The 27,815-nt window shown below is 67.2% G+C and overlaps 1 protein-coding gene across 1 annotated transcript; it reads right to left on the bottom strand.

Annotated features, from left to right (window-relative positions):
• Positions 1-3,276: 3,276 nt before the first annotated feature.
• GBX1 (gastrulation brain homeobox 1) lies at positions 3,277-27,815 on the bottom strand. Its single transcript, XM_075917560.1, has 2 exons — positions 26,961-27,815; positions 3,277-4,785 (listed from the first exon to the last, which is right to left on the bottom strand). Exons 1-2 carry the CDS (start codon positions 27,694-27,696, stop codon positions 4,265-4,267), a joined length of 1,257 nt encoding a protein of 418 aa, XP_075773675.1. The 5' UTR covers positions 27,697-27,815; the 3' UTR covers positions 3,277-4,264.

Here is a 27,815-nt window from a genome sequence, read left to right as displayed (position 1 = left end):
CCCCCAGGCTGACCGGCGAGCTGCCTGCCTAGCAGGGTCCCGGAACGGTCCCAGGCCGCTGTAGCGGGGTAGCCCCCAGGCTGACCGGCGAGCTGCCTGCCTAGCAGGGTCCCGGAACGGTCCCAGGCCGCTGTAGCGGGGTAGCCCCCAGGCTGACCGGCGAGCTGCCTGCCTAGCAGGGTCCCGGAACGGTCCCAGGCCGCTGTAGGGGGGTAGCCCCCAGGCTGACTGGCGAGCTGCCTGCCTAGCAGGGTCCCGGAACGGTCCCAGGCCGCTGTAGCGGGGTAGCCCCCAGGCTGACCGGCGAGCTGCCTGCCTAGCAGGGTCCCGGAACGGTCCCAGGCCGCTGTAGCGGGGTAGCCCCCAGGCTGACCGGCGAGCTGCCTGCCTAGCAGGGTCCCGGAACGGTCCCAGGCCGCTGTAGCGGGGTAGCCCCCAGGCTGACCGGCGAGCTGCCTGCCTAGCAGGGTCCCGGAACGGTCCCAGGCCGCTGTAGCGGGGTAGCCCCCAGGCTGACCGGCGAGCTGCCTGCCTAGCAGGGTCCCGGAACGGTCCCAGGCCGCTGTAGCGGGGTAGCCCCCAGGCTGACTGGCGAGCTGCCTGCCTAGCAGGGTCCCGGAACGGTCCCAGGCCGCTGTAGCGGGGTAGCCCCCAGGCTGACCGGCGAGCTGCCTGCCTGCCTAGCAGGGTCCCGGAACAGTCCCAGGCCGCTGTAGCGGGGTAGCCCCCAGGCTGACCGGCGAGCTGCCTGCCTAGCAGGGTCCCGGAACAGTCCCAGGCCGCTGTAGCGGGGTAGCCCCCAGGCTGACCGGCGAGCTGCCTGCCTAGCAGGGTCCCGGAACGGTCCCAGGCCGCTGTAGCGGGGTAGCCCCCAGGCTGACCGGCGAGCTGCCTGCCTAGCAGGGTCCCGGAACGGTCCCAGGCCGCTGTAGCGGGGTAGCCCCCAGGCTGACCGGCGAGCTGCCTGCCTAGCAGGGTCCCAGAACGGTCCCAGGCCGCTGTAGCGGGGTAGCCCCCAGGCTGACCGGCGAGCTGCCTGCCTAGCAGGGTCCCGGAACGGTCCCAGGCCACTGTAGCGGGGTAGCCCCCAGGCTGACCGGCGAGCTGCCTGCCTAGCAGGGTCCCGGAACGGTCCCAGGCCGCTGTAGCGGGGTAGCCCCCAGGCTGACCGGCGAGCTGCCTGCCTAGCAGGGTCCCGGAACGGTCCCAGGCCGCTGTAGCGGGGTAGCCCCCAGGCTGACCGGCGAGCTGCCTGCCTAGCAGGGTCCCGGAACGGTCCCAGGCCGCTGTAGCGGGGTAGCCCCCAGGCTGACCGGCGAGCTGCCTGCCTAGCAGGGTCCCGGAACGGTCCCAGGCCGCTGTAGCGGGGTAGCCCCCAGGCTGACCGGCGAGCTGCCTGCCTAGCAGGGTCCCGGAACGGTCCCAGGCCGCTGTAGCGGGGTAGCCCCCAGGCTGACCGGCGAGCTGCCTGCCTAGCAGGGTCCCGGAACGGTCCCAGGCCGCTGTAGCGGGGTAGCCCCCAGGCTGACCGGCGAGCTGCCTGCCTAGCAGGGTCCCGGAACGGTCCCAGGCCGCTGTAGCGGGGTAGCCCCCAGGCTGACCGGCGAGCTGCCTGCCTAGCAGGGTCCCGGAACGGTCCCAGGCCGCTGTAGCGGGGTAGCCCCCAGGCTGACCGGCGAGCTGCCTGCCTAGCAGGGTCCCGGAACGGTCCCAGGCCGCTGTAGGGGGGTAGCCCCCAGGCTGACTGGCGAGCTGCCTGCCTAGCAGGGTCCCGGAACGGTCCCAGGCCGCTGTAGCGGGGTAGCCCCCAGGCTGACCGGCGAGCTGCCTGCCTAGCAGGGTCCCGGAACGGTCCCAGGCCGCTGTAGCGGGGTAGCCCCCAGGCTGACCGGCGAGCTGCCTGCCTAGCAGGGTCCCGGAACGGTCCCAGGCCGCTGTAGCGGGGTAGCCCCCAGGCTGACCGGTGAGCTGCCTGCCTAGCAGGGTCCCGGAACGGTCCCAGGCCGCTGTAGCGGGGTAGCCCCCAGGCTGACCGGCGAGCTGCCTGCCTAGCAGGGTCCCGGAACGGTCCCAGGCCGCTGTAGCGGGGTAGCCCCCAGGCTGACCGGCGAGCTGCCTGCCTAGCAGGGTCCCGGAACGGTCCCAGGCCGCTGTAGCGGGGTAGCCCCCAGGCTGACCGGCGAGCTGCCTGCCTAGCAGGGTCCCGGAACGGTCCCAGGCCGCTGTAGCGGGGTAGCCCCCAGGCTGACCGGCGAGCTGCCTGCCTGCCTAGCAGGGTCCCGGAACAGTCCCAGGCCGCTGTAGCGGGGTAGCCCCCAGGCTGACCGGCGAGCTGCCTGCCTAGCAGGGTCCCGGAACGGTCCCAGGCCGCTGTAGCGGGGTAGCCCCCAGGCTGACCGGCGAGCTGCCTGCCTAGCAGGGTCCCGGAACGGTCCCAGGCCGCTGTAGCGGGGTAGCCCCCAGGCTGACCGGCGAGCTGCCTGCCTAGCAGGGTCCCGGAACGGTCCCAGGCCGCTGTAGCGGGGTAGCCCCCAGGCTGACCGGCGAGCTGCCTGCCTAGCAGGGTCCCGGAACGGTCCCAGGCCGCTGTAGCGGGGTAGCCCCCAGGCTGACCGGCGAGCTGCCTGCCTAGCAGGGTCCCGGAACGGTCCCAGGCCGCTGTAGCGGGGTAGCCCCCAGGCTGACCGGCGAGCTGCCTGCCTAGCAGGGTCCCGGAACAGTCCCAGGCCGCTGTAGCGGGGTAGCCCCCAGGCTGACCGGCGAGCTGCCTGCCTAGCAGGGTCCCAGGACTCCACCCTCGGCGGGTTCCACCTGGACCAGCCCCTTTGGCAAGCAATCGCCAGTGCGTGGCCCAACCCCTTTGGGGACCATTGAGCTGCCCCAGAACTGTCCCCACCTCCCCCCCATTTAACTGTGGCAGGGACAGGATCCAGCATGGCCCTTGGGAACCTGGTGCGGGTGAACAGGGACCCCGTTTCCAGAGACCTCGTGCCGAGATGCATTCAAGGCCCCTCGGATCTGGTGGCCCGGGGTATGTGGCCTGTCTATTGCCCCCCACAGCCACCCACCCGCTTCACAGCACCTGCACTGGCCTCAGCCCCACATCCCATGAGAAATAGCCAGGCCGTGCTCTTGGCCTACGGCTGCGCACACAGCTGAGACCGGCCCAGGCCGAGCCCCTTGCACACGGCCCTGCCGGGGTCCCATGGGGCACTGCCAGCGCACGGGCTTGGCCAAGACCCGATTCCCGCAGGGCCCCGGCGCTCCGGGCAGGGAAGAGCCACGTTTCCTTTCATAGAAAATAATTTATTGAGCTCACGACTATACATGGCAGGGCACAGATGCAGCCAGTCACAGCGACACTCACGCACAGGGAGAGAGCACATGGGCACCCCACCCCGCTGCCGGGAGGAGGGGCCCGGAGACCCCAGAGTGAGCTCTGCACCCAGCAGCCCTAGGTTGGGTACGAGCCGAGCCCAGCGCCAGCCAGATCCCTTCCTGCTCTCCCCCGACCAGTGGGCGGACACACCGCGTCCCTATGTACAGACTTTACACAGAATAAATAAGGGATATTTACAGAGGGGGCTGTGAGCAGCGGCTGGAGCACAAACCGTTAAAACGCCCCCACAGCACAAGGGTCTTCCCTGGGCGTCTCCCTTTGCTGCAGCACCTGAAGCGAGGTCTTGGGCCAGTCCAGTACCCGCCTGGTCCATGCATGGCAAGCCCCTGCACCATCCACGGAGCCTGTAGTAGGCAGCCAGGGGCCTGGGGCATTCCGAGTGGTGCCGGAGCGGGCAGCCAGGGGCCCGGGGCATTCCGAGCGGCGCCGGAGCGGGCAGCCAGGGGCCCGGGGCATTCCGAGCGGTGCCGGAGCGGGCAGCCAGGGGCCCGGGGCAGGCAGCCAGGGGCCCGGGGCATTCCGGGTGGTGCCGGAGCGGGCAGCCAGGGACCCGGGGCATTCCGAGCGGTCCCGGAGCGGGCAGCCAGGGGCCCAGGGCATTCCGAGCGGCGCCGGAGCGGGCAGCCAGGGGCCCGGGGCATTCCGAGCGGTGCCGGAGCGGGCAGCCAGGGGCCCGGGGCGGGCAGCCAGGGGCCCGGGGCATTCCGGGTGGTGCCGGAGCGGGCAGCCAGGGGCCCAGGGCATTCCGAGCGGCACCAGAATGGGCAGCCAGGGGCCCAGGGAGCTCTCCCCCCACAGAGGTTCTGAGCGGCGCCGGAGCGGGCAGCCAGGGGCCCGGGGCATTCTGAGCGGCGCCGGAGCGGGCTAGGGCCGGCTGCCCTGCTCCAGCTGCTGGTGCTGGCTGCGCACGGCGAACCTGTTGACATGCACTGGGATGGGCACCACGATCTTGGGGTTGCGGACGGGCTCGCCGGAGCGGTTGTTGACGTTGCCGGCTTTGATGCGTTTCCACTTGGCGCGGCGGTTCTGGAACCAGATCTTGACCTGCACCTCGCTGAGCTTGAGGGCGTGGGCGATCTGCGAGCGCTCCGTCAGGCTCAGGTACTTCTTGCAGTGGAACTCCTTCTCCAGCTCCAGCAGCTGCTCGCTGGTGAAGGCCGTGCGCCTCCGGCGGCTCTTCCCTGGGTTGGAGCCGGGGGGCGCCTGCTCGCCCCCGGAGCTGCCCTTGGGCTTGGCCTTGGGCCCCAGGCAGCCGGCGCTGCTGCCGTCCAGGAAGCTCTCGTCCTCGCTGTCTGGCGCCGAGCTCTCTTCTTCCCGCTCACTGCTGGGCGTTGCGGCCGACTTCACCTCCAGCTTCTCCTCGTCCGAGCTGTAGGCCTTGCCATCTGCAGCCGAGAGAGAGTGTTAGCCAGGCTCCGGGACAGGGGGCCAGCGAGCGTGGGGGGCCTGCTAGAAATCCTGAGGGCACCCCCAGCTCAGAGCTCACCTGCCCAGGGGCCCCGAGGGCAAGGGACCCCCCGTGTTCTCCCCAGTGAAGACAACAGTACCTTGTCCGCACTTGGCTCCGTCGCTGGCTCCCCCGCCCGCCCAGCCGGGAGGAGGGAAAGATGAGGGACAATTGCTGAGTTTGATTCCCACCCTTGCATCTGCCCAGAAGTCGCCAGGCTCCAGCCCAGACTCAGCTGCTGGGGGGCTCGCCCAATGAACCTGCTTGGAGTGGGGGGTCTGCAGTGAGTGCGCTCGGGGGGCAGGGACACTCTCTTTCCCCATGGAGTCACTGCAGCGCCTATGGCCTCACAGCTCTGCCCACGGCTGCAGTGGGGCGGCTGGGCATACTCTGCCCCAGCCCCGGCAGCCTGGCTGAAGTTCCAGGAGGCACCCAGCCAGCATTAGCCACAGGGCAGTTCCCTGGGGGCGAGACCCAGCAGATCTGGAGGTGGGGTGTGGCAGCGCCTGGAGCCAGCCCCACGGGGGCAAGGAAAGAGCACCACCCTTCGCCACCCTGCCCCCGCCCCAGCGTGGCTCCGGCCCTGCCGCTCAGCGGGAAGCGGGTGCGGACCCATTCCATTGTGGGTGGGGGGCGGACAGAAGCAGCCTGGGAATGAGCTGGACAGTACCATGCTACAGAGAGCAAGCGGCGCAGACGGAGCCCTAGACACGCAGGGTGTCCCAGAGCCACGTGCACCAGCCCTGACTGGCTTGTCCTGCCGGGGCTTCACCCCCCAGTGACAGGGAGCCACAGGACCCCCACGACGCGCTCGAGCGCTGATCGGCCCAGTGAGACACGGTCAGCGTGGGGCAGGTGCCCGGACTCTCCTGCAAACCCTCGAGCCGCAACATGGGCCCTGGCTCCACCCACCAAGAACTGAGCCTGCCTGGATAGGAGACAGGCCCACGGGACTCCACACTCCACCCGAGCGCCGTGGGATTCCCACACACGGCTCAGACAGGGGCTCTGTCATCAGGCTACGAGCTGGCCCCTGAAAGGACTAGTGGCCCATCCCAGCAGCAGGGGCGTGCCGGAGCCGCGGTCTAAGCCAGCGGATTAGTCCATCTCTGCTACCAGCTTTGCAACTGGGGTCTGTCACTTCATCCTCAACTTCCCTTTCTTTTATCAAGAACCTGTAAAAGTGCAGATGCTAAGGACCGGCCCAGCGGGCTCTTTGCGTGAGAGTGGAGGTAGAAATCGCGCTGGGGCTGGGGCTGGTCCCTTGGGACTAGGAGAACCTATTCGGAGGTGGGGGATGGGTTATAACCTCTCCCCTGTGTGAGGGGGCTGGGGGGCACAGGGAGCACTGGGGTGTCTGAGGGGAGGTGGGGGATGGGTTATAACCTCTCCCCTGTGTAAGGGGGGCTGGGGGGCACAGGGAGCACTGGGGTGTCTGAGGGGAGGTGGGGGATGGGTTATAACCTCTCCCCTGTGTGAGGGGGGCTGGGGGGGCACAGGGAGCACTGGGGTGTCTGAGGGGAGGTGGGGGATGGGTTATAACCTCTCCCCTGTGTAAGGGGGGCTGGGGGGCACAGGGAGCACTGGGGTGTGTGAGGGGAGGTGGGGGATGGGTTATAACCTCTCCCCTGTGTAAGGGGGGCTGGGGGGCACAGGGAGCACTGGGGTGTCTGAGGGGAGGTGGGGGATGGGTTATAACCTCTCCCCTGTGTGAGGGGGCTGGGGGGCACAGGGAGCACTGGGGTGTCTGAGGGGAGGTGGGGGATGGGTTATAACCTCTCCCCTGTGTGAGGGGGCTGGGGGGACACAGGGAGCACTGGGGTGTCTGAGGGGAGGTGGGGGATGGGTTATAACCTCTCCCCTGTGTGAGGGGGCTGGGGGGCACAGGGAGCACTGGGGTGTCTGAGGGGAGGTGGGGGATGGGTTATAACCTCTCCCCTGTGTGAGGGGGCTGGGGGGCACAGGGAACACTGGGGTGTCTGAGGGGAGGTGGGGGATGGGTTATAACCTCTCCCCTGTGTGAGGGGGCTGGGGGGCACAGGGAGCACTGGGGTGTCTGAGGGGAGGTGGGGGATGGGTTATAACCTCTCCCCTGTGTGAGGGGGCTGGGGGGCACAGGGAGCACTGGGGTGTCTGAGGGGAGGTGGGGGATGGGTTATAACCTCTCCCCTGTGTGAGGGGGCTGGGGGGCACAGGGAGCACTGGGGTGTGTGAGGGGAGGTGGGGGGATGGGTTATAACCTCTCCCCTGTGTAAGGGGGGCTGGGGGGCACAGGGAACACTGGGGTGTCTGAGGGGAGGTGGGGGATGGGTTATAACCTCTCCCCTGTGTGAGGGGGCTGGGGGGCACAGGGAACACTGGGGTGTGTGAGGGGAGGTGGGGGATGGGTTATAACCTCTCCCCTGTGTGAGGGGGCTGGGGGGCACAGGGAGCACTGGGGTGTCTGAGGGGAGGTGGGGGATGGGTTATAACCTCTCCCCTGTGTGAGGGGGCTGGGGGGCACAGGGAGCACTGGGGTGTCTGAGGGGAGGTGGGGGATGGGTTATAACCTCTCCCCTGTGTGAGGGGGCTGGGGGGCACAGGGAACACTGGGGTGTGTGAGGGTATGTCTACACTACCACCCTAGTTCGAACGAGGAACGAGGTGTAACGGTAGTTAGAATTAGAAAGCCTAATTCGAACTACCTACTCCGTGCCGTGTGTAGCCGCGGGCACGGAGTCCGCACTAGAGGGGATTTAAAAATGGTGGCGCCCGGCAAGATGCAAATGAAGCCTGGGATATTCCCATGCCCCACGAGTACGGCCGAGCTCCGGCTTGCAGCCTGCGGCCGGGCGCGCGGTGCCAGGGCAGCGATTCAGCAACACCCTGTGGATGGGGGTAGGAGCCACTCAACCCACACGCAACCCCCCGACACAGTCAGTGGGGCTAGCCCATTCCCCACTGCCAGGGCCCACCAAACTGCCAGTGTAACCCCCTGTGACGTAGTGGGGGGTACCTTGCTGGTTGCTATGCTGGGCAGTGGGTTGTGAGTGACCTCCACTGGCTGCAGCACGGCCCAGCAGGGCAGGGGATGAGTCATTATGCAAGGGGGCTCGGAACCTGTCTGACGAGTTACCTCCCAGGGAGCAGAACAATGGGAAGAAGGGGAGTGGAGCCCTGGCTGGAGGCAGGGCTGGAAGGGAGTTAGTTTAGTTTCTGTCTGGGAGCATGGAGGAGACAGCCTAGGGAAAGGGGCTGGAATTTAGGGGCCCAGTCTCCCCCAGCTCAAGGGGGGCTGAGGCATCCTGGGCCTGGCCCTGGAATCAGATGACATCTGTGCTGGGCTGTTTCCTGGAGAAGCAATAAACTCCCTCTGTTCTACTGGCTGGTGGAGTCTGTTCGTGCCACTGCGGGGGGCAAGAAACGGGAAAACCCCAACGCGCCGTCACACCCCCCACACCCAGTGTGGTTCACTGTCCTGCATGGTGGCACCTAGACCACAGCAACAGCTAAGAAGAGACCTCTACAGCCTGGGCTGGGAGCCAGCTGGCTTTGAGCTCAGAGGGTAGCAGCTCCTCCACTCAGCTCCAAAGGACCCAGGTTCAAATCTGCCTGGGGGGGGGGTTACACCCAGTCACGTCACCCACTGCTTGTAGCGCCCCCCCAACAGCCCCACAGAACAGCGACCATGTCACCCACTGCTTGTCGCGCCCCCCCAACAGCCCCACAGAACAGCGACCATGTCACCCACTGCTTGTAGCGCCTCCCCCCAACAGCCCCACAGAACAGTGGTCATGTCACCCACTGCTTGTAGCGCCCCCCCAACAGCCCCACAGAACAGTGGTCATGTCACCCATTGCTTGTAGCGCCCCCCCAACAGCCCCACAGAACAGTGGTCATGTCACCCACTGCTTGTAGCGCCCCCCCAACAGCCCCACAGAACAGTGGCCATGTCACCCACTGCTTGTAGCGCCCCCCCCCCCAACAGCCCCACAGAACAGTGGCCATGTCACACACTGCTTGTAGCGCCTCCCCCCAACAGCCCCACAGAACAGCGGTCATGTCACCCACTGCTTGTAGCGCCCCCCCCAACAGCCCCACAGAACAGTGGCCATGTCACCCACTGCTTGTAGCGCCTCCCCCCAACAGCCCCACAGAACAGTGGTCATGTCACCCACTGCTTGTAGCGCCTCCCCCAACAGCCCCACAGAACAGTGGTCATGTCACCCACTGCTTGTAGCGCCTTTCCCCAGCAGCCCCACAGAACAGTGGTCATGTCACCCACTGCTTGTAGCACCTCCCCCCAACAGCCCCACAGAACAGTGGCCATGTCACCCACTGCTTGTAGCGCCTTTCCCCAACAGCCCCACAGAACAGCGACCATGTCACCCACTGCTTGTAGCGCCTCCCCCCAACAGCCCCACAGAACAGTGGCCATGTCACCCACTGCTTGTAGCGCCTCCCCCCAACAGCCCCACAGAACAGTGGTCATGTCACCCACTGCTTGTAGCGCCTCCCCCCAACAGCCCCACAGAACAGCGGTCATGTCACCCACTGCTTGTAGCGCCCCCCCCAACAGCCCCACAGAACAGCGACCATGTCACCCACTGCTTGTAGCGCCTCCCCCCAACAACCCCACAGAACAGTGGCCATGTCACCCACTGCTTGTAGCGCCCCCGAACAGCCCCACAGAACAGTGGTCATGTCACCCACTGCTTGTAGCGCCTCCCCCCAACAGCCCCACAGAACAGCGACCATGTCACCCACTGCTTGTAGCGCCCCCCCAATAGCCCCACAGAACAGTGGTCATGTCACCCACTGCTTGTAGCGCCTTTCCCCAGCAGCCCCACAGAACAGCGACCATGTCACCCACTGCTTGTAGCGCCCCCCCAATAGCCCCACAGAACAGTGGTCATGTCACCCACTGCTTGTAGCGCCTCCCCCCAACAACCCCACAGAACAGTGGCCATGTCACCCACTGCTTGTAGCGCCCCCGAACAGCCCCACAGAACAGTGGTCATGTCACCCACTGCTTGTAGCGCCTCCCCCCAACAGCCCCACAGAACAGCGACCATGTCACCCACTGCTTGTAGCGCCCCCCCAATAGCCCCACAGAACAGTGGTCATGTCACCCACTGCTTGTAGCGCCCCCCCAATAGCCCCACAGAACAGTGGTCATGTCACCCACTGCTTGTAGCGCCCCCCCCAACAGCCCCACAGAACAGCGACCATGTCACCCACTGCTTGTAGCGCCTTTCCCCAGCAGCCCCACAGAACAGTGGCCATGTCACCCACTGCTTGTAGCGCCTCCCCCCAACAACCCCACAGAACAGTGGCCATGTCACCCACTGCTTGTAGCGCCTCCCCCCAACAGCCCCACAGAACAGCGACCATGTCACCCACTGCTTGTAGCGCCCCCCCAATAGCCCCACAGAACAGTGGTCATGTCACCCACTGCTTGTAGCGCCTCCCCCCAACAGCCCCACAGAACAGTGGTCATGTCACCCACTGCTTGTAGCGCCCCCCCAACAGCCCCACAGGACAGTGGTCATGTCACCCACTGCTTGTAGCGCCTTTCCCCAACAGCCCCACAGAACAGTGGTCATGTCACCCACTGCTTGTAGCGCCTCCCCCCAACAGCCCCACAGAACAGTGGTCATGTCACCCACTGCTTGTAGCGCCCCCCCAACAGCCCCACAGGACAGTGGTCATGTCACCCACTGCTTGTAGCGCCTCCCCCCAACAGCCCCACAGAACAGTGGTCATGTCACCCACTGCTTGTAGCGCCTCCCCCCAACAGCCCCACAGAACAGCGACCATGTCACCCACTGCTTGTAGCGCCCCCCCAATAGCCCCACAGAACAGTGGTCATGTCACCCACTGCTTGTAGCGCCTCCCCCCAACAGCCCCACAGAACAGTGGTCATGTCACCCACTGCTTGTAGCGCCCCCCCAACAGCCCCACAGAACAGTGACCATGTCACCCACTGCTTGTAGCGCCCCCCCAACAGCCCCACAGAACAGTGGTCATGTCACCCACTGCTTGTAGCGCCCCCCCAACAGCCCCACAGAACAGTGGCCATGTCACCCACTGCTTGTAGCGCCCCCCCAACAGCCCCACAGAACAGTGGTCATGTCACCCACTGCTTGTAGCACCTCCCCCCAACAGCTCCACAGAACAGTGGCCATGTCACCCACTGCTTGTAGCGCCTCCCCCCAACAGCCCCACAGAACAGTGGTCATGTCACCCACTGCTTGTAGCGCCTTTCCCCAGCAGCCCCACAGAACAGTGGTCATGTCACCCACTGCTTGTAGCGCCTTTCCCCAGCAGCCCCACAGAACAGTGGTCATGTCACCCACTGCTTGTAGCGCCTCCCCCCAACAGCCCCACAGAACAGCGACCATGTCACCCACTGCTTGTAGCGCCTCCCCCCAACAGCCCCACAGAACAGTGGCCATGTCACCCACTGCTTGTAGCGCCCCCCCAACAGCCCCACAGAACAGTGGTCATGTCACCCACTGCTTGTAGCGCCCCCCCCAACAGCCCCACAGTACAGTGGCCATGTCACCCACTGCTTGTAGCACCTCCCCCCAACAGCCCCACAGAACAGCGACCATGTCACCCACTGCTTGTAGTGCCTCCCCCCAACAGCCCCACAGAACAGTGGCCATGTCACCCACTGCTTGTAGTGCCTCCCCCCAACAGCCCCACAGAACAGTGGTCATGTCACCCACTGCTTGTAGCGCCTCCCCCCAACAGCCCCACAGAACAGTGGCCATGTCACCCACTGCTTGTAGCGCCCCCCCAACAGCCCCACAGAACAGTGGTCATGTCACCCACTGCTTGTAGCGCCCCCCCCCAACAGCCCCACAGAACAGCGACCATGTCACCCACTGCTTGTAGCGCCCCCCCCCAACAACCCCACAGAACAGCGACCATGTCACCCACTGCTTGTAGCGCCTTTCCCCAGCAGCCCCATTACCTGGCTGAGAGCCCACAGCAAAAGTACCCACGACCTGCCACTTTCCCCCCTCCTCGGCACGAGTCTCCTTCCCCGCCCGCCTGCCTCTGCCCCCTCAATGTCTCATGAGGTCCGTGTAGCCAGAACCGCCAGCTACGTGAGCCACCCGCTCCAGAGGGGAAGCTCTCCTTCGCCAAGAACGCACAGGTTACCTGGCAGCAAGGCGAGGCGGCCCCACCGTGCAGGGATTGGGAGAGGTCCCGCAGGATTGGAGAAAGGCAAAGGTAGTGCCCATCTTCAATAAAGGGGAGGAGGACGATCCAGGGAACTACAGACCGGTCAGCCTTACCTCAGTCCCTGGAAGAATCACGGAGGGATCCTTAAGGAATCCATTCTGAAGCACTTGGAAGAGGGGAAGGTGATCAGGAATAGTCAGCATGGATTCACAAAGGGCAAGTCGTGCCTGACCAATCTGATTAGTTTCTATGCTGAGGTAACTGGCTCTGTGGACGTGGGAAAGTCAGTGGATGTGATAGACCTTGACTTTAGCAAGGCTTTTGATACGGTCTCCCACAATATTCTTGCCAGCAGGTTAAGGGATTGTGGATTGGATAAATGGACGGTAAGATGGATAGAAAGCTGGCTAGAAGGCTGGGCCCAGCGAGTAGCAATCAACGGCTCGATGTCAGGATGGGGGTCAGTTTCTAGCAGAGTGCCCCAAGGTTCGGGTCTAGGACCAGTTTTGTTCAATATCTTTATTAATGACCTGGAGGAGGGGATGGATTGCACCCTCAGCAAGTTTGCGGATGACACTAAGCTGGGGGGAGAGGTAGATACGCTGGAGGGCAGGGACAGGGTCCAGAGTGACCTGGACGGATTAGAGGATTGGGCCGAAAGAAATCTAATGAGGTTCAAAAAGGACAAGTGCAGAGTCCTGCCCGTGGGACAGGAGAATCCCAAGCATTGGTACAGGCTGGGGACCAACTGGCTAAGTAGCAGTTCTGCAGAAAAGGACGTGGGGGTTACAGTGGATGAGAAGCTGGATATGACTGTAGTGGCGTGTCGGGGGTCCCCCGTCTCCTGCACCCCCGTAATGGCACGGACAGACTCCCCCAGCCAGTAGAACAGGGAGTTTATTGCTTCTCCAGGGTACAGCCCAGCACAGATGTAATCTGGTTCCAGGGCAGGCCTAGGATGCCTCCGCCCCCTGGAGATGGGGGGACTGGGCCCCTAAATCCCAGCCCCTTGCTTAGGCTGCTTCCTCCATCATTCCAGCCAGTAACTAAAACTCCCTTCCAGCCCTGCCCCCCAGCCAGGGGCTGGTCTCCACCTTCCTCCCTCTGTCTCTTCCTGGGCGGCTGAGCCTGGGTGTCGGGTTAATCCACATTTGGGAGTCAGTGAGAATCTCCCATCACCGCGCAGGGGCCCGGGTCACAGAGCAGACACCCCCCACTACGTCACGAGTCAACAGGGCGCCCTTGTAGCCAGGAAGGCTAATGGCATATTAGGTTGCATTAAGAGGAGCATTGCCAGCAGATCCAGAGATGTCATTATTCCCCTTTATTCAGCGTTGGTGAGGCCACATCTGGAGTATTGTGTCCAGTTCTGGGCCCCCCACTACAGAAAGGATGTGGCCGCATTGAAGAGGGTCCAGCGGAGGCAACCAAAATGATTAGGGGGCTGGAGCATATGACTTATGAGGAGAGGCTGAGGGAGTTGGGTCTGTTTAGTCTGCAGAAGAGAAGAGTGAGGGGGGATTTGAGAGCAGCCTTCAACTTCCTGAAGGGAGGTTCCAAAGAGGCTGGAGAGAGGCTGTTCTCAGTGGTGACAGATGCAGAACAAGGAGCAATGGGCTCAAGTTGTGGTGGGAGAGGTCCAGGTTGGATATTAGGAAAAACTATTTCCCTAGGAGGGTGGGAAGTGCTGGAATGGGTTCCCTAGAGAGGGGGGGAGTCTCTGTCCCTAGAGGTGTTTAAGTCTCGGCTGGACACAGCCCTGGCTTGGTTGATTGAGTTGGGACTGGGCAGGGGACTGGACTTGACCTCCTGAGGTCTCTTCCAGCTCTACGATTCTCTACCACACTCTGCAACCCACAGGCCAGATCCCTCCCTCCCCTCTGCAATACATGGCCCTCAGCATGCTACACGCTGGGCAGCCCCTACCCCTGTGACATGGGGGGGGGGCTGCTCTGTGCCCGGGTCCCCCTGGGCTGGGCTGTGCGATTCCCACTGACTCACTGGGCTATAGTGGGGAGGAGGGGCTGCTCTGTACCCGGTGTGGTGTAGTGGGGGTACCTGGCTGGTTTCTATGCTGCTGGCTCTGGGGTAACCCCCACTGGCTGCCGTGGGGACCACGACCCAGCAAAACAGGATGAGTCACTATGCAAACCAGTGACCAGACACCCCCCATGGAGAGGAACAAAGGAAGGTGGATGCTGCCCTGGCTGGGGGGCAGGGCTGGAAGTTAGTTAGTTGGTTGCTGGCTGTCTGGGAGCATGGAGGAGAGCCTAGGGAAAGGGACTGGAGTTTAGGGGCCCAGTCTCCCCCATCTCAAGGGGGCCTGAGGCATCCCAGCCCAGCTCTGTAACCAGATTACATCTATGCTGTGCTGTATCCAGGAGAGGCAATAAACTTCCTCTATTACACTGGCTGGTGCAGTCTGTTTGTGCCATTTCGGGGTGCAGGAGACGGGGGACCCCCAACGCGCCATCACACTGGTGTCAGAAGTGGGATGCACTGCACCCCGTGGATGGAGCTTCCAGCGGCGAGCGACAAGGCACAGTAGAAGCAAGAGCCCTGGAGCCAGGCATGCTTGAGGCAGAGCGAAGCGGTTCCGGGGAATCGTGGGGCGCTGCAGCACTAGACTGGTGAGTCTGCACCAAGGGGACCAGCGGGCAGATGGCCTACGCCCGACTCTTGAAGGCAGAGCTGGTGGGGCTGTGCAGAGAGAGGGGCTTGCCTGTGCGGAAAGCAACCAAGGCCCAGCTGATTGCCCAGCTGGAAGAGAATGACCAGCCACAGGGCCAGGATCTTGTCCCCAGGGGAAGCAGCCAGACCCCCCCCTGAGAGTGTGTCAGGCTCAGAGAGGGGGAGGAGTGCTGGAACCCAACGGAGAGATGAGACAGCGTCTCCCGGGAGGCCTGCAAGTCATAACCCATCTAGGGCAGGGGCCAGCCCAGCGGAGCTACGGCGGCTGGAGATCCAGCTGCGGATCAAGGAATTGGAAGTAGAGGACCGAGAGAGGGAGCGCCAAGATCGAGAGAGGCAGCGGCAGCATGAGCTGGCCATGGCAGAGCGGAGAACCGGCGGGGCACCGGCTGCGCCAAATGCGGATGGGCCCCAAGGTCCCAGGACTGCCAGATGCTTGGAGAGGCCCATGGTGGCCCAATTGAAGGACATGGGTGACATAGACGGGTTCCTCAGTGCCTTTGAGAGGGCCTGTGGACTGCAACGGGTTCCCCCCAGCTGACTGGCTGCAGGAGCTCGTCCCCGCACTGAGCCAGGAGGCGGCTGGAGTGCTCAGTCAGCTGGAGGACCTACAGCCAGGGGATTACAACCGAGTCAAGGAGGCCCTGCTGCACAAGTTCGGGCTGACCCCCGAGATGTACAGGAAGAGGTTCCGGGGGGTACAGAAAGGGCCACGGGAGACCTATGTGGACCTGGCCCCCCGCCTGGCGCAATACTGCCGCAAGTGGGTGTCTGGAGTCGGAGCCCAGAGCGCAGAGGAGCTGCTCAAGCTGGTCATGATGGAACAGTTCTATGAAGCGTGCCCACCCAAACTGAGGCTGTGGCTCAAGGACCGGAGACCAGAGAACCCCCAGGAGGCCGGGAGGCTGGCGGATGAGTTCACGGAGAGCCGGTCCGGGTGTGAACGGGAGTCCCGGAGAGAAAGGGAATCGCGCAGAGACCGGATCTCGGTTGAGCGACGGAGGGAGTCAACTATGGGGCGAGACCAAGGAACAGGTCGTCTGTGCCCCAGAGAACCAGCCAGGGCCTGGACAGAGACAGCCCAAAGCCTAACTTGCCATCACTGTGGGCAAAAAGGCCACAAGAGGACTCAGTGCACCAGGTCCCAGGACCGGGGACTTTCCAGGGTTAACTGGCTGGGGCGGGAGGAAGGGCAGGCTGCCCCAGAAGCAGGGGCTGGCAGGCAAACCTCAGCTCAGAGAGAGGGGAAGGATGCTCAGTGCACCTCCCCTGGGAGGTCTGATTCTCAGGAGGCGGATTTCTCCGTGTACCGGGTGGGGGCAGGACGGCCCCTGCAGAGTGAGTGCCTCATACCCCTGGAGGTGGATGGTAGGAAGAGAATGGTAGGAGGTTTCTGGGACACGGGGGCGGAGGTGACGCTGGCCCGATCTGATATACTGGCCCCAGACTGGATACTACCCCACACGCAGCTGACCTTGAAGGGCATAGATGGGTCCCCGTTTAAGGTGCCTGTAGCCCCGGTGCATCTGAAATGGGGGGCGAAGGAAGGTGTCAAGGAAGTGGGGGTGCACCCGCACTTGCCCACCGAGGTGCTGATGGGGAATGACCTAGAGGAGTGGCCCCATGAATCCCAGCGGGCTCTAGTCACCACCCAGAGCCAGCGGGGTGCTGACAACGTGGGTCCAGGGAAGGACTCCTGGCAGCAGCCTCAGGGTCCCATCCCAGTGGACACGGGGTCCAGCCAGGCTGGGACTCCGGACCTAGGCAGAGGTGGGGGACAGGTCCCGATCCCTGCCTCAGCAGCTGAATTCCAGGCTGAGGTGCAGGCAGACCCCTCCTTGCAGAGGCTGAGGGACCAGGCTGGCCTCCGGGCAGCTCAGCCCCGGGGGAGAGGTGGCCAGGAGAGATTCCTGCGGGAGCGTGGACTCCTGTTCCGGGAATGGCTTTCCCCAGGAAGGCGAGGGCATGGAGGGTCCAGCGGCAACTGGTCGTCCCCCGAAAGTATCGCCTCAAGCTGCTGTATTTGGCCCACGATGTCCCCGTTGGGGGCCACCGGGGGATCCGGAGCACCCGGCTGAGGCTGCTCCAGCACTTCTATTGGCCGGGAATCTTTACAGCCGTGCAGCGGTACTGCCGGTCCTGTGACTCCTGCCAGAGGGGCGGGAAGGCCCAAGACAGTAGGAAAGCGGCTTGGGGGTCTCTACCCCAGATAGAGGACCCTCTGGGCTTGCTGAGAGAGTTATGGGAGGGGAAGTCCTCCCTGGATGGAACATCGGGAATGGAAGCCGCCCTTGCTGTCCAGAGAAGGCTCGCTGGGCTCATGGCCCCGGCCCGAGAGACCCCGGCCAGAGATCAAGGCCAGTGGAAGGGTGTGTATGACCCCCGAGGACAGGCCTGTGCCAGTCGCCCTGGAGCGGGGCGGCGAGTGGACAGAGGGAAGCCAGCTCATGTGGGGCCTCACCAGGCCCAAGTCAAGGGGAGCACCCATGTCCCCAGGGCGGGTTCCCACGCAGAGGACCCGAACTTCCCTAGGTCACGAGCGGAGTGACCCTGCTCAGTTCGCTCTCGGAGGGGGGAGAACTGTGGCGTAGTGGGGTACCTGGCTGGTTTCTATGCTGCTGGCTCTGGGGTAACCCCCACTGGCTGCCGTGGGGACCACGACCCAGCAAAACAGGATGAGTCACTATGCAAACCAGTGGCCAGACACCCCCCATGGAGAGGAAGAAAGGAAGGTGGAATGCTGCCCTGGCTGGGGGGCAGGGCTGGAAGTTAGTTAGTTGGTTGCTGGCTGTCTGGGAGCATGGAGGAGACAGCCTAGGGAAAGGGACTGGAGTTTAGGGGCCCAGTCTCCCCCATCTCAAGGGGGCCTGAGGCATCCCAGCCCAGCTCTGTGACCAGATTACATCTATGCTGTGCTGTATCCAAGGGTGTGTCTAGACTACATGCCTCCTTCGACGGAGGCATGTAGATTAGCCAGATCGGAAGAGGGAAATGAAGCCCTGGTTTCACGAGGCTTACCTGTGCCGATGAAGAAAGGCTTCTTTGTCGGCACGTCGCGTCCAGACTGCCCCGATCTGCCGACAAACAGCTGATCGGCAGAGCGGGGCAGCCATTTAAATTTAAATGAAGCCGCGATTATTTTAATCGCGGCTTCATTTCCCTCTTCCGATCTGGCTAATCTACATGCCTCCGTCGAAGGAGGCATGTAGTCTAGACACACCCCAGGAGAGGCAATAAACTTCCTCTATTACACCGGCTGGTGCAGTCTGTTTGTGCCATTTCGGGGTGCAGGAGACGGGGGACCCCCAACGCGCCGTCACACCTGGGTCCCCCTGGGCTGGGCTGTGCGATTCCCACGGACTCACTGGGCCGGGGGGGGGGGGGTCTGCTCTGTACCCGGGTCCCCTGCGCTGGGCTGTGCGATTCCCACAGACTCACTGGGCCGTAGTGGGGGGGGGGGGTCTGCTCTGTACCCGGGTCCCCCTGGGCTGGGCTGTGCGATTCCCACGGACTCACTGGGCCATGGGGGGGGGGTCTGCTCTGTATCCGGGTCCCCCTGCGCTGGGCTGTGTGATTCCCACGGACTCACTGGGCCGGGGGGGGGGGGGTCTGCTCTGTACCCGGGTCCCCTGCGCTGGGCTGTGCGATTCCCACGGACTCACTGGGCCGGGGGGGGGGGGTCTGCTCTGTACCCGGGTCCCCTGTGCTGGGCTGTGCGATTCCCACGGACTCACTGGGCTATGGGGGGGGGGGTCTGCTCTGTACCCGGGTCCCCTGCGCTGGGCTGTGCGATTCCCACGGACTCACTGGGCCGGGGGGGGGGGGGGGGGGGGTCTGCTCTGTGCCCGGGTCCCCTGCGCTGGGCTGTGCGATTCCCACGGACTCACTGGGCCATGGGGGGGGGGGGGTCTGCTCTGTACCCGGGTCCCCCTGCGCTGGGCTGTGCGATTCCCACGGACTCACTGGGCCGGGGGGGGGGGGGTCTGCTCTGTACCCGGGTCCCCTGCGCTGGGCTGTGCGATTCCCACGGACTCACTGGGCCATGGGGGGGGGGGGGTCTGCTCTGTACCCGGGTCCCCTGCGCTGGGCTGTGCGATTCCCACGGACTCACTGGGCCGGGGGGGGGGGGTCTGCTCTGTACCCGGGTCCCCCTGCGCTGGGCTGTGCGATTCCCACGGACTCACTGGGCCGTAGTGGGGGGGGGGGGGGTCTGCTCTGTACCCGGGTCCCCTGCGCTGGGCTGTGCGATTCCCACGGACTCACTGGGCCGGGGGGGGGGGTCTGCTCTGTACCCGGGTCCCCTGCGCTGGGCTGTGCGATTCCCACGGACTCACTGGGCCATGGGGGGGGGGGGTCTGCTCTGTACCCGGGTCCCCTGCGCTGGGCTGTGCGATTCCCACGGACTCACTGGGCCATGGGGGGGGGGGTCTGCTCTGTACCCGGGTCCCCTGCGCTGGGCTGTGCGATTCCCACGGACTCACTGGGCCATGAGGGGGGGGGGGGGTCTGCTCTGTACCCGGGTCCCCTGCGCTGGGCTGTGCGATTCCCACGGACTCACTGGGCCGTAGTGGGGGGGGGGGGGGTCTGCTCTGTACCCGGGTCCCCCTGGGCTGGGCTGTGCGATTCCCACTGACTCACTGGGCCGGGGGGGGGGGTCTGCTCTGTACCCGGGTCCCCCTGGGCTGGGCTGTGCGATTCCCACGGACTCACTGGGCCGTAGTGGGGGGGGGGGGTCTGCTCTGTATCCGGGTCCCCTGTGCTGGGCTGTGCGATTCCCACGGACTCACTGGGCCATGGGGGGGGGGGGGTCTGCTCTGTACCCGGGTCCCCTGTGCTGGGCTGTGCGATTCCCACGGACTCACTGGGCCGGGGGGGGGGGGGGGGGATCTGCTCTGTGCCCGGGTCCCCTGCGCTGGGCTGTGCGATTCCCACGGACTCACTGGGCCGTAGTGGGGGGGGTCTGCTCTGTGCCCGGGTCCCCTGCGCTGGGCTGTGCGATTCCCACTGACTCACTGGGCCGGGGGGGGGGGGTCTGCTCTGTACCCGGGTCCCCCTGGGCTGGGCTGTGCGATTCCCACTGACTCACTGGGCCGGGGGGGGGGGTCTGCTCTGTACCCGGGTCCCCCTGGGCTGGGCTGTGCGATTCCCACTGACTCACTGGGCCGGGGGGGGGGTCTGCTCTGTACCCGGGTCCCCCTGGGCTGGGCTGTGCGATTCCCACGGACTCACTGGGCCATGGGGGGGGGGGGTCTGCTCTGTACCCGGGTCCCCCTGCGCTGGGCTGTGCGATTCCCACTGACTCACTGGGCCGTAGTGGGGGGGGGGGTCTGCTCTGTGCCCGGGTCCCCTGCGCTGGGCTGTGCGATTCCCACGGACTCACTGGGCCGTAGTGGGGGGGGGGGGTCTGCTCTGTACCCGGGTCCCCTGCGCTGGGCTGTGCGATTCCCACGGACTCACTGGGCCATGAGGGGGGGGGGGGTCTGCTCTGTACCCGGGTCCCCTGCGCTGGGCTGTGCGATTCCCACGGACTCACTGGGCCGTAGTGGGGGGGGGGGGGTCTGCTCTGTACCCGGGTCCCCCTGGGCTGGGCTGTGCGATTCCCACTGACTCACTGGGCCGGGGGGGGGGGTCTGCTCTGTACCCGGGTCCCCCTGGGCTGGGCTGTGCGATTCCCACGGACTCACTGGGCCGTAGTGGGGGGGGGGGGTCTGCTCTGTATCCGGGTCCCCTGTGCTGGGCTGTGCGATTCCCACGGACTCACTGGGCCATGGGGGGGGGGGGTCTGCTCTGTACCCGGGTCCCCTGTGCTGGGCTGTGCGATTCCCACGGACTCACTGGGCCGGGGGGGGGGGGGGGGATCTGCTCTGTGCCCGGGTCCCCTGCGCTGGGCTGTGCGATTCCCACGGACTCACTGGGCCGTAGTGGGGGGGGTCTGCTCTGTGCCCGGGTCCCCTGCGCTGGGCTGTGCGATTCCCACTGACTCACTGGGCCGGGGGGGGGGGGTCTGCTCTGTACCCGGGTCCCCCTGGGCTGGGCTGTGCGATTCCCACTGACTCACTGGGCCGGGGGGGGGGGGTCTGCTCTGTACCCGGGTCCCCCTGGGCTGGGCTGTGCGATTCCCACTGACTCACTGGGCCGGGGGGGGGGTCTGCTCTGTACCCGGGTCCCCCTGGGCTGGGCTGTGCGATTCCCACGGACTCACTGGGCCATGGGGGGGGGGGGTCTGCTCTGTACCCGGGTCCCCCTGCGCTGGGCTGTGCGATTCCCACTGACTCACTGGGCCGTAGTGGGGGGGGGGGGTCTGCTCTGTGCCCGGGTCCCCTGCGCTGGGCTGTGCGATTCCCACGGACTCACTGGGCCGTAGTGGGGGGGGGGGTCTGCTCTGTACCCGGGTCCCCTGCGCTGGGCTGTGCGATTCCCACGGACTCACTGGGCCGGGGGGGGGGGGTCTGCTCTGTACCCGGGTCCCCTGCGCTGGGCTGTGCGATTCCCACGGACTCACTGGGCCGTAGTGGGGGGGGGGGTCTGCTCTGTACCCGGGTCCCCCTGGGCTGGGCTGTGCGATTCCCACTGACTCACTGGGCCATAGTCTGCTTTTTACCCGGGTCCCCTGCGCTGGGCTGCAATTCCCACCAACTCACCCACATGTGGATTGGCCCAGACACCTAGGCCCAGTCTGGGCAGGGAACAAGGCTCTTCGGGGCGGGGGGGGGAAGTGGGGGGGAGACAAAGGGAGGGGGGGGAGACCAACACCTGGCTGGGGGGCAGGCCTGGGGGCTGGGCAGTCTTGATGGAGGGAAACACGAAGGGAGCAGACTAAGTCCAGGACAGGGGGGTTCAGGGCCCTGTGACCCCCCCCCCCCGAAGTTTAAGGCTGTCTGCACTGGCTCCTATGTCAACATAGAGAGAGCGCTGCGCTGCATCTCTGAGACGCAAATAAACCCCCGATTCTACTGCCTGCGAGTCGCACCTGGCTGCAGACGGGGGCTCCCTGAAGTGTCGTCACAACCCCCCCCCCCCCCAGCAATCCACAGCCCTGCGTACGGCCCGGGCCAGGCGGCCCCCACCTCCCGCTCCGCACAGCCCGGCCAGGCGGCCCCCACCTCCCGCTCCGCCCGGCCCGGGCCAGGCGGCCCCCACCTCCCGCTCCGCACGGCCCGGGCCAGGCGGCCCCCACTCCCGCTCCGCACGGCCCGGGCCAGGCGGCCCCCGCCTCCCGCTCCGCACGGCCCGGGCCAGGCGGCCCCCGCCTCCCGCTCCGGGCCAGGCGGCCCCCACCTCCCGCTCCGCACGGCCCGGGCCAGGCGGCCCCCACTCCCGCTCCGCACGGCCCGGGCCAGGCGGCCCCCACTCCCGCTCCGCACGGCCCGGGCCAGGCGGCCCCCGCCTCCCGCTCCGCCCGGCCCGGGCCAGGCGGCCCCCGCCTCCCGCTCCGCCCGGCCCGGGCCAGGCGGCCCCCGCCTCCCGCTCCGCACGGCCCGGGCCAGGCGGCCCCCGCCTCCCGCTCCGCACGGCCCGGCCAGGCGGCCCCCACCTCCCGCTCCGGGCCAGGCGGCCCCCACCTCCCGCTCCGCACGGCCCGGGCCAGGCGGCCCCCACCTCCCGCTCCGCACGGCCCGGGCCAGGCGGCCCCCGCCTCCCGCTCCGCACGGCCCGGGCCAGGCGGCCCCCGCCTCCCGCTCCGCACGGCCCGGGCCAGGCGGCCCCCACTCCCGCTCCGCCCGGCCCGGGCTTCGGCATGCTACAGGCCGGCCCACATCTTACTCTCGTCCGCGGTGGATAGCGGGACTAAGGCCTCCCCCGGCCACGTGTCTTCTGCCCCATTCATTGTGGGCACTGGACCCCTGTACCTCAGCGAGCACACGCCAGACAACCTGCCCCAGGACACGTGCCCGGTCACTGCGAAAGTGAAACCGCCCCACCCGTGCTCTGGAGAGCGGTCTGGCCGGTGTGGGGGGAGGGGAGGGAGACCAGGGTGAACTGTTCGTGGAATCTTAACCCCGAGGCTTGGACGGAGAGAGGGGCTCTGGCTCTCTACGGGCTATTCCTTTCCACCCTTAACTCTGCCCTTCGGCAGGCGGCTGGCACTGCCCCATCGCATCGGCTTGTGACCGCTATGGGACAGTTCCCGGCCAGGAGAAAGCCCACCGACCGGAGCAGGCAGCTGCTGGGATGGGCTGAATCAAAGCGGGGGCCTCGGCAGCTTCGGGTGGGAGCTAAAAGCCGGCTGGCTGGTGCCAAGGCTGTCACTGCGCTCAGGGGGCCGGCGCCACCCCAGCACCTCCGCTCATCCCCCCTGCAGCACCTCGCGGGGCTCACACCCCCACTGGTGAGAGGCCTGGCACAGGGGACGTGGGCACCAGCCACACAGGAAACAGCTGGTTCAACCGGGCGCCAGCTGCCCTCGCCCTGGGCAGAGGCAGCGTGGCACAGTGGTTAGAGACACAGCGTGGGCCGGTGCTTTCCGCGGGCCAGGCCCGAAGGCAGCAGGGGACAGTGGCACCCGGCGCTGCTCCGGGCCGCCTGCAGTCCCAGCGCGTAGGCGCTGAGCCCAGACGCAGGGGAGGGGCTGTGCTGCTCTTGGCTCTGCGCCTGGCGGAGGCAGGGCCCCGCAACGCCGCGCTGACGGGGGGTTGCAGGAGAATGAAGCAGCTGTTCAGGAAGGCCCCGGGTCAGTTGCAGAGGCAGGAACATCCCCGCCAGGGCAGGGAGGCTACAGAGAAGCCGGCACAATGAGAGGCCCGTGAGCCAAGGGGCTGCGGAACAAAGGGAGCCGGGAGCAAAGAGGAAGCCAACAGGGCAGCGGAGGCTGAAATCCCCGTAAACCTGCCCCCCAGCGGCTAAGGGGGAACTCAGGCGTGGCAGCTAGAGGGGCCAACGTGCAGCCTCACCGCTGGCCCATCCCTAGCCCCCCAGGGAGCCAGAGCGGGGTCCCTCTTGGCCAAAGGCAGCCCAGCCATGGGGCCAGAGACCCGTCCAGGTAGAAACCCAACTGGGCTTTGGCACGGCCCTTAGAAGCAAGCAGAACGGGGCCCCGGCTCCCTGGGAATCCACCGGGCAGTTAAGCAAGCCGGAGACGCGATCTCTCGTCCTGAGAACGCCGGGGGTCCCGCGCAGGCCCGGCCCGGCTCCAGGCAGCAGCAGAGGCCGAAGCGAACTGACCATTTCAAAAGCGCCAAGGCCCCGGGTCAGAAGGCGCGCGGCGCGCACAAAGCCTGGCGAACAGACTTTCCGGAGACTCTCCCGGGACAGGCAGCCGCACAACTCTCCTCCGGAATCGGCCGTTTAAAGCAGGGACCCGGGAGACCGCCAGGAGCACGTCACCGGCACCACTTGAACCCGGTGTCAGAATCCTAGGCCGGGCAGAGACCTGCGAATCCAGCCAGGCCCTGCCCACCCCAGGGCCCAGCACCGTCATCCCTGGCAGGTGTGTCCGACCGGCCCTTCAATACCCCCAGGGAGGGAGGGTCCACAGCCTCCCCAGGCCACTGATCCCGGCTGAGCCCTTTGCTTCTTGTCCCGTCCTCGGCGGCCCAGGGGACAGTTTGTCACCCCCCTCCCTGTGCCTGAAAACCGCCCTCCCCTCCCCCGGCTGCTCCTTCCCAAGGAAACGGCCGATCCGCGCCGGCTCTGTCGCGCAGGGCCCGGCTGACAGTCCAGGGGGCTCCCGATTGCGGGAGTCCAGCGGTGCTGGGGCGGCAGAGCAAGCGCAACAAGTCGCCAAAGCAGGACAGTCCGGCGCCCAGGGAGCGGGAGTCGCGGGGCCTCCGACCGGATTCGCAGGCAGGGTCGAGGACTAGCACAAGGCGCCTGCCAGGATCCCGGGAGCCGGGCCGTGGGCAGCGCACGGGGGACAGGGCGCACAGAGCCACTTCCCGGGACATAGCGGGGCGGGGCACCGAGGCCTCGCCCCGTCCCGTCCCGTCCCTTGAGCCCGCAGCCCCTGGCAGGCGGGCGCCGCTGGCTGCCGCGCACAGAGTGGCCGAGCGCTCAGCAGCCGCGAGGGGGGAGGTGGCGCCCGGAGCGGAGCGGGGCCGCGGGGCGCAGCGGGGGCGCGTCAGGGGCTGGGCGCTGGCGCGAGTCTGTCTCCCGGTGTGACTCGAGCGGGAGGGGCCGGGTCTGTGGATCCCCCCCCGCCGCCCGGCTTTGCCCAACGTGCCGGGTCGATGCTACGTGCTGCCGCCCGGTCCCGCCCGGCTGCCGAGGGGATCGGGGCCCTTTGGGCGTCGCGCAGGAGAGGCCGGTGCCGCGGCCGCAGCCGCAGGACGGGTTTGGCATTTGCGCACAGGACTCGGGGAACTCCGGGCGGGTGGGGGCGGGGCGGGTCCCGAGCAGAGGCCGGAGAAGGGCAGGACTGGCGGGGGGGGGGGGGGGGGGATGCGCGTAGGGCCATGCCAAGCCAAGAAGCGGCTCCGCAAAGGGCCGGTACTCGCAGGCGGGCGGCCAGGGCCCCAGGGACGGGCCAGTGACCGGGGACAGGGTCTGGCGCCACCCCAGGCGCTACTCCGGGGGGGGGGGGGCGAGGAGAAGCGATTGGGGGGACCGGGCCTGTTCAGCCCAACGGGGGAGCCCCTGTGCACACTCCCTCCCGCCCCCCGCCCATACTGGGGAGCCAGAGATGCGGCCGGGCGCGTCTGGCCAGAAGTAGCTGCAGCTTTCGGGGGTCCCCGGGCTTCAGAGGCGCGGAGGCTCGTCAGCTGGAGACACCCCCTTCCCCACACGCTCCGGGGGCTGCTCCACGGACACGGGGGCTGGGGTCGCCGTCTGCGATAGCGGGTCACGCCGGGAGCCCAGCGGCCGGGCGCCAGCACCTGGGACAGCGCCGCGGCCAGGGAAGCCAGCATGGCGGGGCGCGGATCGCTCAGCAAGCGCCGGACACCCCTGCCCGTCCGACCCGCCCCCGCGCGCCCATTGCCCGGGCTGGAGACCCCCCCTTTGCCGGCACCGCTACCTGCGCGCCCCGCATCCGCCCTCGCCGGACACCCCCAGCGCGCAGACCCGCCGCGCTTTGGGGGGCAGCCTCCCCCGACCGCTCCCCCGAACCCGCGCCGCCTGCGCGTGGCGCGCACACGTACAAGTCCCCTCAAGCCCGGCGCTGGATGCCCGAGCCGGCCCGGGACCCGCGACGGGAGGAGCGCTCACCCGCTTCCTCCGCAGCCGGAGGTCCGCCCAGGCCGCCGCTCTCGGCTCCCCACGCAGCGGCCACTCCTGCGCCCCGGGCCGCTGGTGTGGAGCTCGGGCGGGGCGGGAGCGCGCGAGAGAGACTCCCCTGCGCACCCGGCCGGGGCTGGGAGTCCGGGAGCCGACAGTCCCCCGCCGGGCTGCGGTCACAGGGGACTCCGGCTCCACGCACAGCTGGAGGGGCCGCCGCCGGGAACCACATTCCTGCCCCAACGGCGGCCTCCCACGATTACCTGGCTCTGCAGCCCCCGCCATCTCCCTCCCGGTCTCCCGCCCCACGCCTCGCGGCTGCACCCAGCCCCCCCGAAGCACCCAAACCAAACCCGGCTCCACCTGCAGCCCCGCGACTCTGCCCCCCCAGCCCCACTCACCCCCCCCCCCCAAAACTGGCTCCATTCTCCCTGTCACTTCCCCGAAAGCCCCACGCCCTGCCCGGCTCCCCCTGCCGCGCCTTCACCCCCCAACCCGTCCCCTGCAGCCTCCCTTAGCCCTGCCCGTTGAGCGATCCCACCCCCCGTCGTCACTTTCCCTCTGCCCCCTCCAGGGAAGCTGGGACAATTTGTACCGTGGGGGCGGGGGCAGGGGCATTGAACCAAACTGTGACTCGGTGCGATAGAAGCGCTCTAGTCCCCAGCGCCCCGACTGCAGCATCTGTGCGCCCCCCACCCCGGGTCCTCTGCCCCGCCACACCCCGCCCCTCCCTCCAGCCCCTGCTCCTCGCCCTCTTTACTCTCCAACCCCGCTTCCCCTTCCCCACCTGCTCCTCTCCCCCAGGCTCCGACCCGAGCCGCTTCCGGACCTTCGTCCCCACTCCAAGCCCGCCCGCCCCTTCCCAGCGCCTCCCCGAATGCTCCCGTCTCCCTAGCCCCCTAACTCCCGCCGCACAAGCCCTCCTGCCTCCCCGCCCCAGGGTAGCCCCGGAGCCGCCGGTCCGCCCCTCGCTCCTCCAGCCCCCACGGGACCCTCCAGCCCCGGCTTCCCCCTCCCCGGGACCCAGCCCGGGCCACGGTGACGGCTCTGCCGACAGCCGCGGGCGAGGGATGGGCGCCCCCGAACGTCTCTTACCTGCCAGGCCGGGGAAGGGGTCCGGGAAGTGCAGCGGCGGCTCTGGGGGGCCCTTGTCCCGGGCCGGGGGCAGCTCGTCCGCCTCCAGGCTCTCGGCGCTGCGCCTGCAGGCGGGCTCCGCGTTGGGGCGCGCAGCCGGCAGCTCCTGCGCCGGGTAGAAGCCGTCGGGGGGCTCGCTGAAGCCGGGCAGCGCCGTGGTGAGCGCCACCATGGAGGGAACCGCCTGGCCCAGGCTGGCGCAGAAGGTGTTGGTGAGGCGGCCGGCGAAGGAGGCGAGCGGGGCGAGCGGGGGCAGGCCGGACTGCAGGGGCGCGGGGGGCAGCACCAGCGGCCGGTAGGGCATGAACATGGGGTAGCCGGTGTAGAGCAGGTGGCCGGAGCGCGGCGGCGGGGTCCCGATCAGCGAGTCGATGGAGAAGGCGGCCCCTTGGCCGCTGGGTCTCTGCATGGCGGGCGGGCGCGGGGCGCCGCCGGGGCTGACCGGCCTCCGCCTCCCCGCGCCTGCAGCCGCCGCCAACTTGCCGGGCCGCCCGGCGGCTCCCGGGCGCGGGGCGCGCAGCGCCTGGCGGGCTCCCCTGCGCTGCGCTGCGCTGCGCTGCCCGCTAGCCCCGCGCCCCAGCAGCGCTGCCTGCCCGCTGCCTTCGAGGACTGGAGTGGCGGCGCCTCGCAGGCTCCCCGCAGCCGGGCTCAGCGCGGGGGGAGGGGGCGGGGGCGGGGTGTCGCCCTCCGGACTCATCCATCTTCCTCACGCCACGCCTGAGTTCCCCCTTAGCCGCTGGGGGGCAGGGCCCGGCCCCTGGCGCGCCCGGCCTGGGAAGGCGCCGCCCCCTCCCGCCTAATCAGCTGTGATTAACG

The sequence above is a fragment of the Pelodiscus sinensis genome, unplaced genomic scaffold, assembly GCF_049634645.1.
Source record: "Pelodiscus sinensis isolate JC-2024 unplaced genomic scaffold, ASM4963464v1 ctg63, whole genome shotgun sequence".
Lineage (NCBI taxonomy): Eukaryota > Metazoa > Chordata > Testudines > Trionychidae > Pelodiscus > Pelodiscus sinensis.
The sequence above is the reverse complement of the archived record's forward strand: the minus strand, read 5'-3'. Positions and strand labels throughout refer to the sequence as shown.